Source organism: Moschus berezovskii, chromosome 1 (assembly GCF_049115385.1).
Source record: "Moschus berezovskii isolate FMDL1 chromosome 1, NW_MosBer_1.0, whole genome shotgun sequence".
Classification (NCBI taxonomy): domain Eukaryota; kingdom Metazoa; phylum Chordata; class Mammalia; order Artiodactyla; family Moschidae; genus Moschus; species Moschus berezovskii.
Window position 1 is genome coordinate 20,299,727 of NC_142460.1, and position 13,041 is coordinate 20,312,767.

General features: G+C 42.7%; 1 protein-coding gene and 1 non-coding gene across 9 annotated transcripts in view; one reads left to right on the forward strand and one right to left on the reverse strand.

Annotated features, from left to right (window-relative positions):
• The window catches only part of TMEM50B (transmembrane protein 50B), a 38,200-nt gene that overhangs the window by 8,396 nt on the left and 16,763 nt on the right, over positions 1-13,041 (forward strand). For 5 of the 8 annotated variants that reach the window (XM_055421186.2, XM_055421204.2, XM_055421222.2 and 2 more), the window contains 2 exons: positions 10,697-10,833; positions 12,824-12,936. In XM_055421186.2, coding sequence (XP_055277161.1) covers positions 10,735-10,833; positions 12,824-12,936 — 212 coding nt within the window. In that variant the 5' untranslated portion in view covers positions 10,697-10,734. Of the gene's footprint in view, positions 1-9,758; positions 9,814-10,696; positions 10,834-12,823; positions 12,937-13,041 lie in introns of those variants that run through there. The other 3 variants (XR_016037313.1, XR_016037316.1, XM_055421196.2) reach the window with 2 other exon arrangements.
• On the reverse strand, positions 3,542-3,615 carry TRNAE-CUC (transfer RNA glutamic acid (anticodon CUC)). The gene has a single exon. It is a non-coding gene; the product is annotated as a tRNA-Glu (tRNA).

Genomic DNA, 13,041 nt, shown 5'->3' on the forward strand with positions numbered 1-13,041 from the left:
CTCAGATTAGTAGGAGATAAGGAAGCCATTTTAGGGGGACACTAAGTATCCTGTGTCATTTGACTATCTTGAGCCATTGAAAGTTTTAGAATAAAAGGCGTGATCCTACCTGAGTTTGTTTCTAAACTACTTTTTTTTTTTCTTGACCATGCCATGCAGCTTTTTGGATCTTAATTCCCCAGCGAGGGAGCAAACCCATGCCCAAGTGGAAGCAGGGAGTCTTAACCACTAGGCTTCCAGGGAAGTCCCCCAATCTGAGTTTTAGAAAGTTCTGGCAGAATATGGACTTGAGAAAGCACGGAGGATGGTTTTAAGAAATAATATGCTTAAATATATTGTCATGGCAAGATTTTATTTCCTTCACTGAAATAACACTTCTTATTACCAGTGTTTACAAATTATCAATTTAAATAAACCTAGGTATAGAGTCGAGTCTTGTTTATTTGGTGACAGGATAATGAGACAGACATTGCATTTCAGAGTTTGACAGACAGAATAGTTAGATTCGGTCATTCAGCAAGTATTGGAGCTCGTTCTTTGTGCCATGCGCTGTGCTGAGCTCTGGGAGAACCACAAGCTCACCACGTGAGCAAGAACACATGTGGTGTCCTTTGTGGAGCTTACTTTCTTCAGAGGGAGGCAGGTATTGATCACAGAGAAGATTAATACTGAGATGCTAGGGGAACTAGATCTGGCCATGGAGTCAGGAGATCATGGAAGCCATTATCATCGTCCACTTGGATTATTTCAACAACCTTTTAACTGGTTTCGCTCCTTCCACTCTTCCCCCGGCAGTCTGTTCTCCCCACAACAGCCTAAGGGATGCTTTTAAAGGTAAGGCAGACTTCTCAGTCTCCCTTGCTGCTGCTAAGTCGCTTCAGTTGTGTCCGACTCTGTGTGACCACATAGACGACAGCCCACCAGGCTCACCCGGCCCTGGGATTCTCCAGGCAGGAACACTGGAGTGAGTTGCCATTTCCTTCTCCAACGCATGAAAGTGAAAAGTGAAAGTGAAGTCTCTTAGTCTAGTCCGACTCTTAGCGACCTCATGGGCTGCAGCCTACCAGGCTCCTCTGTCCATGGGATTCACCAGGCAAGAGAACTGGAGTGGGGTGCCAGTGCCTTCTCCCTTAGGGCTCCCAGTTTTAATCAGTAAAGACTGAAGTGCTCACAGTAGCCTATGAGGCTACCCTGTTACCTCTCCGGTCTACTGTCTCAGCTCACTCACTCCACTGCAGCCTCGCCTGCTTCCGTGTTGCTCCTTGAATAACCAGTCCTGCCCTGGGGCCTTTGCCTTGCTGTTGTTCTGTCTGATACTCGCCTGGCTAACTCCATGCCTTCAGGTGTCGTCTTTTCAAGGGGGCCTGCCTTGACCACCAGCTTGACCTTTCAGCCGGCCGCACTATCGTCCATGCTCCCAGTGCCCCTAGTCTGCTTTGTTGTTTCCCTCATGGCATTTATCATTTTCTAACATGGTCTATAATTTATTGTTTAAATACGTTTATTGTGTCGTTCCCATCTCCCTTCTTTCCCACTGCCAAAGCGCCGCATGGCCACTGCTTTTTATCTGCTCATTGTTGTATCTAAAGTGTCCATAGCAGGGCCTGGCATGTAGCCCGCACTTCGTAAGTAAACCTTGAATGAATGAAAGGAAAGCTGATGTATGAGTGGAGAAGTCACAACTAAGGGGACATCTGGCATTCTGAGTAGGAGTTAACCAGGTGAGCTGGGGATGGAAAGGTGTGTATCGCGCGGAGGGGCGTGGTTCGTATGGGGTGATTCAGCAAGTGCAAGACAATGCAAGAGAGACACTGGGGGAGAGAGGAGAAAATATTTCAAGAGCAGCTTAAGGAAAGTAAGTGCTGGGTCGTGCTGCAGCGTCTCTGTCTTTAGAAATGGAGAGACGGTGAAAGGTTTTAAGCAGGAAGGAGATGCCAACTTTGTGCCTTTTGAAAGCAACAACAACTTTCTGGCTGTGGTACGGGGAACACGTTGATGAGGGCAGGAGCAGATGAGGCTGGATCAGTTGGGAACCTGTTGTCATGGGGCAGGTGAGAGAGGGGCCTCTCTCCATCACTCAGGTGATGGTGCTGGGAAGGAGACATGGAGAAGCTAGCCTTGAGAGAGTTAAGTGAACATCGCTCAGTCGTGTCCGACACATTGCAGTGCCGTGGACTGTGCAGTCCATGGACGTCTCTAGGCCGGAATACTGGAGTGGGTAGCCTTTCCCTTCTCCAGGGGATCTTCCCAACCCACGGATCAACCCAGGTCTCCCGCATCACAGGCCGATTCTTTACCAGCTGAGCCACGGGGAAGCCCTGAGAGAGTTAAAGGAGGCACAGTTGGGTGAGGGATGTGAGCGGTGAGAGAGAAGAGGAAGACGCCTGCGTTTCTGGCTACATAATCGAGTGACTGGCGATTCATTGATTGGAGAATCCTGGAATAGGAGCAGATTTGGAGGAGGGGACCATGCATTTGAATTTGTGTTTGGGCATGCTGACTTTGAAGTGACTTTGAGACAGCCAGAGGGTGTCAGGCAAGTAGTTGGATGTATGGAAACTTAAATCTGTGAATCAACTGCATAGGGAGGCAGTATAGGGAAGGGTTCACCGTTTTGAATAATTCATGTTTTGAATAATTAAAAGTTCTTAAGGATATTACTGGGGCAAATTGTAAAGGTACAGGATTAGAGTCTCCTTAAAAACCTAAGCTCCCTGTCCTTTACTTTGGCTTTTAGTTTTAAATCTTTTACCAAAATTGGTGCTACTTCCTAAATTTTATTCCTGTTAATAGATGATTTATAGGTGAGAAGGAAAGAAGCATCCTGAGATTAAGTATGTAAAATGTCTTTTCCAAAAGTGCTTTAGCTCTCTGAATAATTCATACTGTTGGATCTTAAGGCCTATAGAACATTCACACTGTGAGTCCCCAGAAACCAGGCTTATAAGCAAGAAGAGAACTTGTATTTTCCAGACTCGCTTGGCGAGATGTGAATCAACAGTAATCACACTGTCATTGTGGATCTCATCGGACGGCTTTCTTCTATTTCTCGGTGGTCACAGGGTTCCTGTAAATTGGGGCCCTTTCTCTTCCATCTTGTTTTTCTTGCTCTCTTCACCACAGGCAGTAGGATAGTAACTTTCTCCCCAAGAAACCAGAAATGAGAGAATTGCCGTGAATCTCTCTGGCATAGGTACAGTGTAATGGTCACGAAACAGGTTTTGGAATCAGATGTGAGCTTCAGTGGAATCCTGGCTTTCCTTCTTGCTAGCTGTGTGGCTAGCGTGGGCCAGTTCTTCTCCAAACCTTTTTTTAGTAATACCAGAGAATCTTAGTAATTGCCTTAGAGTATTTGTGAGGAGTCAGTGGAATAGTCTGTGCAAAGAGTTCCTCTGAGGATGGAGTGGAGTTGTCTGTAACCTATAAGCACCTTGTAACTAATAGCCAGTAGTAGTAGTAGAGGTAGGGAACATGTATATTTTACTTTATATGACTCTTATATGTTTGTTTTGACTGCCTCGTGAAGCTTGTGGGACTTTAGTTCCCCAGCCAGGGGTTGAACCTGGGCCCTTGGCATTTGAGAGCACAGAGTCCTAACCACTGGACCACCAGGGAATTCCCATAGATTTTATTTTTGTCTCTTTTGAGTCAGCTGTCTTGATTATGTAGACCTACTATCTTGAACAATATTTAAATTTTGTTTATTTCCTGATTTGGGGGTGGGGGGGTAACAGTTTTTGTTTTTTTTTTTTTTACAAATTGTAACTTGATTTAAAAAACACTCAATTGATTTCTCTGCCAGTTTGTACATCTCCTGATGTTAGGTGCCAGGTTTTATTCATCTTTGTTTTTCCCACAGTACCTTGCTTGTAAGACATGTTCTGCAAGTATTCCACACATGTTCTTTCTAGAGGAGTTTTGTGCTAGTTGAGTTCCACTGTGTGTAGTCCACTGTAATGCCTGGCACACAGTGATGCAAGGAAGAAAGGAAGTGAGTCGGAGATGAACACTGAGTCAGTCCTCAGCCCTCTTCCACGTTTTCTCCTCGAGATACCCTAGCTGCGCCCCTGACTTCAGCTACCACTGAATTACTACGAACTTCCAACCTCTTTCTGTCTTAAACCACTGTTTCATCCGTGCGTCTGTCTCTGGTACCTCTCCACCTGCAAGCCCTTCATCATTTCAAGCCCATTATGCTCAAACTCTCCCATTCTCCCTTCCCTGTTTTGGTTAGTGGTGTCTTGCCAGGCATTGAGCACCCAGACATAGTCATTCTCAGCTCTCCCTTGCTTGTGGATAATACCATGCTAATATTTCTCAAACAAAACCCTTTTCTTTAGCCTGTACCAGTCTGACCTCAGCTCATATCCTTATTCTCTTTCTGTATAGAAGGTGTCTTTAACATTTTCCTTCAGTCCCTTCTCCATACTCCTGCTCCCAGAATTATCTTTCTAAATCACAGCACTGATCTTGTCTTCCCTGCTTACAAGCCTCTGGCAGTTCGCTAGTTCTCAGAGCAGGGGCCTACAGACTCAGAGCTGTGGGCCAAGTCTGGTCTGCTGCCTGCTTTGTAAATTAAGTATTATTGGAATACAGGCATGCTCATTTGTCCACATAGTGTCTGTGCTGGTGTAACAGCAGAGATGAGAGTCCCGACAGAGATCGTTTGGTCTGCAAAGCCAAAAATGTACACTGTCTGGTTCTTTACAGAAGTTGGCTAATCCCTGGCTTAGTGGGTAGAGGTCAGATTTGCATAGGCTGAAAAATTCTTCTTGATCTTGTCCCAAACAGGTTAATGACCACCACCACTCTTTGAAATAACATAAACTCTACCCTGTTTTCTTGCATGCCTACATGATTTCATGTATTTTATTCCTTCTTTTTCATCTGTCACATTCCTATTGTTGCTTCAAAACTCAGCCAAGTTTATTTTTCCTTTATCAAACTTCCCCCGACTCTTCCTGGCAACTCTTCTGTAACACTGTTTTTATATTTCTATTATAGTGCTTTTATGTTATAGCCCATAGTTTATGTTATTCTTCTGACAATGTCCCCTAAATTCTTTACGTTGTCTGTGGTATTCATTTTTGTATACACGGCACCTAACATCATTTGGCAACTAGTGCAAAGATAGATGAACAAACATGAAAGTTTGGTCAAAGGAAAGAATTTTGAATTTTGGAACTTGGGTGTATATGGAAATTGCTCAGACCATGTTTATATATTATTAAAGTGTTTGTTGTTTTCTCCTCTTGCTTTTTGCAGCTGTCCTTCGGTTTCCTAAACTAACTGTTTGGAAATGAAATTTTCACAATAGAATCATTTGAAATGCCCTCTAAAAAGGGCTCATTTCTGGGAACTCCCTGGTGGTCCAGAGGTTAGGATTCTGAGCTTCCACTTAAGGCTGCATAGGTTTGATCCCTGGTTGGGGAACTAAGATCCTGTGTGCTGCATGGCACAGGCAAAAAAAACAAAAAAGACTCATTTCTTTTTATAAAGAGTTACCTCTTTTAGGAGTGGCAATAATGACTGTCTAATGTATTAGAAAACTTCCATTAGTTCAGTTTAATAATCTTGTTTTTTAAAAATTGCTACCAGCGTCAGTTTTATGGGAGAACATACCAGTAATTTCCTTGATCTCAAAAAAGTTTGTTTATTAAACATAGTTATAGACATAGTGCATCATATAAGAGGTTTTTCAACAGGCAAGAAGAATCAACAATTCATAGTTTTAATTACAGTGTTAATGTTAAAAATCACTTTGCATTAAAAAAATGTAATTCATGCTCAGTGCAGCAGACTTTGAAAATAGACTAAAAAACACCACTATCTTATCATCCATATGTATAATGATATTATGGAAGTACTGGTGTTTGTCCTTCTAGCATTTTTACACGTGTATGCATTTATATATACTGCTGATTCTTTTTTCTAAAAAGGAAATAATGCAAAATAGTTTTAATAACCTGCTTTTTTCACTTAGTCTTCAGTTCAGTTCAGTCACTCAGTCATGTCTGAGTCTTTGCGACCCCATGAATCACAGCACACCAGGCCTCCCTATCCATCACCAGCTCCCGGAGTTCACTCAGACTCATGTCCATCGAGTCGGTGATGCCATCCAGCCATCTCATTCTCTGTCGTCCCCTTCTCCTCCTGCCCGCAGTCCCTCCCAGCATCAGAGGCTTCTCCAGTGAGTCAACTCTTCGCATGAGGTGGCCAAAGTATTGCAGTTTCAGCTTTAGCATCACACTTAGTCATACCATTTACTCATGCCATTCAATGTTTTTCAGAAATAAATATAAAAAAATTGTTTTTCACATGGCATGTGGTATATTAGTTCCCCAACAAGAGATTAAACCTGCACCCCCTGCATTGGAAGCACGGGGTCTTAACCACTGGACCAGCAGGGAAGTCCCTCAAAAATACGTTTTTAAATGTCTGCATTAACACTAAAGCCTTTGACTGTGTGGATCACAACAAACTGGAAAATTCTGAAAGAGATGGGAATACCAGACCACCTGACCTGCCTCCTGAGAAATCTGTATGCAGGTCAGGAAGCAACAGTTAGAACTGGACACGGAACAACAGGCTGGTTCCAAATTGGGAAAGCAGTATATCAAGGCTGTATATTGTCACCCTGTTTGTTTAACTTATATGCAGAGTACATCATGCGAAATGCCAGGCTGGATGAAGCAAAAACTGGAATCAAGATTTCCAGGAAAAATATCAATAACCTCAGATATGCAGATGATGCCTCCCTTAGGGCAGAAAGCAAAAAAGAACTAAAGAGCCTCTTGCTGGAAGAAGCACAAGCTGGAATCAAGATTGCCGGGAGAAATATCAATAACCTCAGATATGCAGATGACACCACCCTTATGGCAGAAAGTGAAGAGGAACTCAAAGGCCTCTTGATGAAAGTGAAAGAGGAGAGTGAAAAGGTTGGCTTGAAGCTCAACATTCAGAAAACAAAGATCATGGCATCTGGTCCCATCACTTCATGGGAAATAGATGGAAAAACAGTGGAAACAGTGTCAGACTTTGTTTTTTTGGGCTCCAAAATCACTGCAGATGCTGATTGCAGCCATGAAATTAAAAGACGCTTGCTCCTTGGAAGGAAAGTTATGACCAGCCTTGATAGTATATTAAAAAGCAGAGACATTACTTTGCCAACCAAGGTCCGTCTAGTCAAGGCAATGGTTTTTCCCGTGGTCATGTATGGATGTGAGAGTTGGACTGTGAAGAAAGCTGATCGCCGAAGAATCGATGCTTTTGAACTGTGGTGTTGGAGAAGACTCTTGAGAGTCCCTTATACTGCAAGGAGATCCAACCAGTCCATTCTAAAGGAGATCAATCCTGGATGTTCATTGGAGGGACTGATGCTAAAGCTGAAACTGCAATACTTTGGCCACCTCATGCGACGAGTTGACTCACTGGAAAAGACTCTGATGCTGGGAAAGGTTGGGGGCGGGAGGAGAAGGGGACGACGGAGAATGAGATGGCTGGATGGCATCACCGACTCTGTGGACATGAGTTTGAGTGTACTCCGGGAGTTGGTGATGGACAGGGAGGCCTGGCGTGCTATGATTCATGGGGTCGCGGAGAGTCGGACACGACTGAGCGACTGAACTGAACTGAACTGATGAAAGTGAAAGAGGAGAGTGAAAAAGTTGGCTTAAAACTCAACATTCAGAAAATGAAGGTCATGGCATCTGGTCCCATCACTTCATGGCAAATAGATGGGGAAACAGTGGAAACAGTGAGAGATTTTATTTTCTTGGACTCCAAGATCACTGCAGATGGTGACTGCAACCATGAAATTAAAGGATGCTTGCTCCTTGGAAGAAAAGCTATGACCAACCTAGACAGCTTATTAAAAAACAGAGACATTACTTTGCCCACAAAGGTCCGTCTAGTCAAAGCTATCGTTTTTCCAGTGGTCATGTATGGATGTGAGAGTGGACTATAAAGAAAGCTGAGCATCGAAGAATTGTTGCTTTTGAACTGTGGTGCTGAAGAAGACTCTTGAGAGTCCCTTGGACTGCAAGGAGATCCAAACAGTTCTTCCTTAGGGAGATGATCAGTCCTAGGTGTTCATTGGAAGGACTGATATTGAAGCTGAAACTCCAATACTTTGGCCACCTGATGCGATGAGCTGACTCATTTGAAAACACCCTGATGCTGGGAAAGATTGAAGACGGGAGGAGAAGGGGACGACAGAGGATGAGAGGGTTGGATGGCATCACCGACTCAATGGACATGAGTTTGGGTAAACTCCAGGAGTTGGTGATGGACAGGGAGGCCTGGTGTGCTGCGCTTCATGGAGTTGCAAAGAGTTGGACGTGACTGAGCGACTGAACTGAACTGATGCCATTTTATATAAGGGACTTCAGTGTCCACAGATTTTAGTATCCGAGGGGAGTCCTGGAACCAAACGCCCTGTATATACTGAGGGATGACTGTATGTTTTCTGAAATGAATTTTAAGAAAACTATTTGGCTGTGTTGGGTCTTAGTTGCGGTATGCAGGACCTTTCAGGGTCTTTCACTGTGGTGTGCTCCTTCACTAGCTGTGGTTCCACAGGCTCTGGGGCGAATGGACTCAGTAGTTGCGGCACGCAGGCCTAGTTGCGGCATGCAGGCCTAGTTGCGGCACGCAGGCCTAGTTGCCCTGAGGCATGTGGGATCATAGTTCCCTGACCTGGGATCAGACCCACATGTTCTGCATTGATAGGTGGATTCTTAACCCCTGGACCACCGGGTAAGTCCTGGGAAATGAATTTTACAATAGGAAGTATGACTTTTGTTTTAACCTTCAGACATTGTCTTAAATTCATGGTGAACTTCCCCTAAACTTGCTTTTTAACTAGTTAATATTTAATCTTTGATAACAGTTCATTTCCATGTCTTCAGACTGTCTTGACGAAACATACCCATAATGCATACAGAGTAAGTCTTTAGTGCAGCTAAAGCGTATCTAAATGATAAAATTAAAAAAAACTTTTTGTGGGTAAAATTTACATACTGTAAAATACACAGCTCTTCAGTGTACACTTCAGTAACTTTTGATAAATACATGTACCTGCATAATCAGTATCTCAGCCAAGATATAGATCATTTCTATCACCCCCCGCAAAAAAAACAGTTCCCTTGTAGTCAATTCTCAGTCCCTATAGGCAATCACTGTTTTGATTTCTGGGAACATTGGTTAGTTTCGCCTCTTAAGCTTCATTTAAATAGCATCATACAGTATATACTCTTTTGTATCTGCCTTTTTTAACATAAATCTGGTTTCTGAGTTTTTTTTCTCTGTGGTTATATGTATTATTCATCCTTTTTTGTCCCTGAATAATACTCCATTCTATGGATGCATCATAATTTGTTTATCCATTTGTTTTCTGTTGAGCATTTAGGTCGTTTCAGTTTGGAACTAATATGAATAAACCTGCTCTAAACTTCCTTGTAAAATTCTTTTTGTGTATGTGGACATATGTTTTTACTTCCCTTGGTAAATATTTAGAAATGGAATTGCTAGGTTATAGGAAGGTTTATTTTTAACTTTGTAAGAAATTGCAACCAGAAATGTGTAAGATTTCCAATTATTCTACCACCAACAGTCAATCTTTTTAAAAAATCTTAGCTCTTCTAGTGGATGTGATATTTCTTTAATTTGCATTTCCCTGATAACTAATGATATTGAATGCTTTTTAATATGCTTCTGTTCATTGTATTTTAATTTAATTAATTTATTTTTGGCTGCAGTGGGTGATTGTTGCTGTGTGAGGACTTTCTCCAGTTGCAGTGAGGGGTTAGTCAGGTATTTCAGAGAGTTTATGTCGCAGTGTTTGGGGCTAGCTGTTGGCGGGGCTGCCACCTGGAACTTAGGCCGGAACGCCTGTGTGCGATCTGCTCACAGTGCCGTGGCCTCGGGCTTCTCATGGAGGAGCCAGGGCCCTGGTCTCAGTGCTCCTTGCCTTGCATGATCTAGTCTAAGAAGCTCCATGGCATCACTTTCTCTGCTCTGTTGGTCAGCCCGCCTTTGCTGTGCTGTGCTTAGTCACTCAGTCATGTCTGACCCTTTGCAACCCCCAGACTGTAGCCCACCAGGCTTCTCTGCCCATGGGGATTCTCCAGGCAAGAATACTGGAGTGGGTTGCTATGCCCTCCTCCAGGGGACCTTCCTAACCCTGGGATCTAACCCAGGTCTCCTGCATTGTGGGCAGATTCTTTACTATATGAGCTACAGGGGAAGAAGACCAAGAATACTGGAGTGGGTAGCCTATTCCTTCTCCAGGGGATCTTCCTGACCCAGGAATCAAACCAGGGTCTCCTGCATTGCAGGTGGACTCTTTACCAGTTGAGCTACCAGGGAAGCCCTCAACCCCCCTTTATTGTTGACCTTAATTCAAAGGAACGTACATAGATCCACCTCTCAATGGGAGAAGTGTCAGAGACTTTGCAGATGCGTTTTAAAAACGCCTTGCTCGTTTAACAGATACTGTTAGTAAGCGCCCTCTTGTGTCCTAACAGTCTTAGGTATATCTCAGTAGATACTCAGTGTAGGACTGAATTTTTCTTCCTACCTATAGGAGATAAAGACCCAAAGTAAGTTGGTGTTTAAAGCTTTAATAAGACAGGAGTAGAATATTTCACTTCTTAAAAATATTTCCTTACATGGATTGTTTTGTCTTTTTTTTTAGAATATAGTATTTAATGAAAAATCCATGCTTAAGTGAAAATGGCAGGCTTCCTAGATAATTTCCGTTGGCCGGAATGTGAGTGCATTGACTGGAGTGAGAGAAGAAACGCGGTGGCTTCTGTGGTTGCAGGTATATTGGTAAGTGGAAAGGTGTGGTTGGCGACATTTATGCTTCACCTTTCCCCCTGAAAATTGATCTCAATTCCTTTGCACTATGAATAACCAAGATAATACAATTTTTGTAGGCAGTAGTTTTTTTTTCCTTCCTTTTTTGTTTTAATATTTATTAATTTTTGGCCATGCTGGGTTTTCATTGCTGCGTGCAAACCTTCTCTAGTTGCAGCACCCATGCTTCTCATTGCAATGACATCTCTCCTTGAGGAGCACAGACTCTAGGGCACTGGGCTTCTGTAGTTGCTACTCGAGGGCTCCAGTGCTCAGGCTCAGTAGCTGTGCTGCATGGGCTTAGTTGCTCCTCTGCCTGTGGGATCCTCACAAACCAGGGATAGAACCCGTGATCCTTGCATTGGCAGGCAGATTCTTAGCGCTAGATCACCAGGGAAGTCCTTTTTTTAAAAAAAAAAACAAAAAACGCTTTTTACTAAAAATATCAAACATACAGACAAAAATAGAATGGTATAAACAGTCCCTTCTCACCCCTTGTACTTAATCTTTGAGCTTCAAAAAAAATTAAATCATGGACTTCTCTGATGGGCCAGTGGTTAAAACTCCATGATTCCACTGCAGGGGGCATGAGCTTGATCCCTCATCAGGGAACTAAGATCCCACATGCCTCAATGAAAGTGAAGTTGCTCAGTCGTGTCCAACTCTTTGGGAACCCATGGACTGTAGCCTGCCAGACTCCCCTGTCCATGGGACTCTCCAGACAAGAATACTGGAGTGAGTTGCCATTTCCTTCTCCAGATCTTCCGAACCCAGGGATTGAACCTCGGTCTCCTGCACTGCAGGAGGATTCTTTACCCTCTGAGCCACTAGGGGAGCCACAGGGCACAGCGGGCACCCCCCCGCAAAAAAAATCAGATCATGGCCTATCTTGTGATGGAAATCAAGCATTCCCTGCCCCCACCGAATAAGATACTTGCTGTATTTGACACGTCATTCAAGAGCTTCTTTACGATACTGGCATACTCCATCATGAAGTTTTGCGTTAATTTTCTTGGTCTGAAGACTCTTGTTATAAAACTTGTCATTTTGAAGCTAAATGTATTCTGGTGCCTCCAAGGCCTGGAACGAGTTACGTTCCCTTTCGGGGAGCTCGTCATTGAAACCACAACCACCTTGAGCTGGGACCAGAAAGATCCTGTTATACCTAATGCAAATTTCACTTCAGGCGTATAGTTCTACCCCTGAAGTCCAACAGAAAACAAAATAAGTAGGACAAGAACTAAAGATAACTGTGAAGCAGTACGCATGCAGAAGTCTTTTAGGTGTTTCTAAGTTTTTCTTGCTCTCTGTGGTCATCTCACCTGCACTTAATTTGCCTATGAAATTCCTTAGTAACTTTTCTACTTTGTCTATTCAGCCTAGTTTACATAGAAACGTTACATTTTGCAAACTCATTTAATTAGTTTTACAGTATTTAGTCAAATTGCCTATTAATTAAAATCATAGCAAGCTTAGATGTTTTCTTGGAGATGTGGCAACTCATTTGTGGAAGCGAAAGTGCTTGGTTACATTTAAAAGGAATGTCCAAGTGCTTTCTAATATGAACAAGAGAGTGAAACCAGGTAATCAGGGAACTGGTTAGTTAAGAGAGCTTTGGTTGCATATAATTTTATGGTGCATTTATGGTGTATTTTATGGTTGTATATAAATTTATGGTGAAAGAAGCAGATAATTCATTCCTCGATAATAAATTTTTCATCTTGCACCGAGAGCAGAACATCAGAATCTTATACCGATTCGATTAGTTGGATTTACGTAATATACTATAAAGAAATAAACAAGGAATTCTTATTTTTTATATTTTAGCATCTAAAACTCAAAGTAGACATATTTCATTGTATGTTTCACTTATATGGTTCATAGAAAACATGAAATGTGAAGGAACGTGTAAGCCAAAGTGTTAGTGCTGTTTTAACGACATGGGCTCTTTCTCCTTCTTAAGTTTTTTACTGGTTGGTGGATAATGATCGATGCAGCTGTAGTGTATCCGAAGCCAGAACAGCTGAACCATGCCTTTCACACATGTGGTGTGTTTTCCACATTGGCTTTTTTCATGTAAGTATGAGGTAACTCTCAATTCAAGATTATTTTTCTAAAAACTTTTTTTTCCTCAAAAGTTTAATGCTATCCGGAGTAACTTCGGTTGATTCTTTAACATGA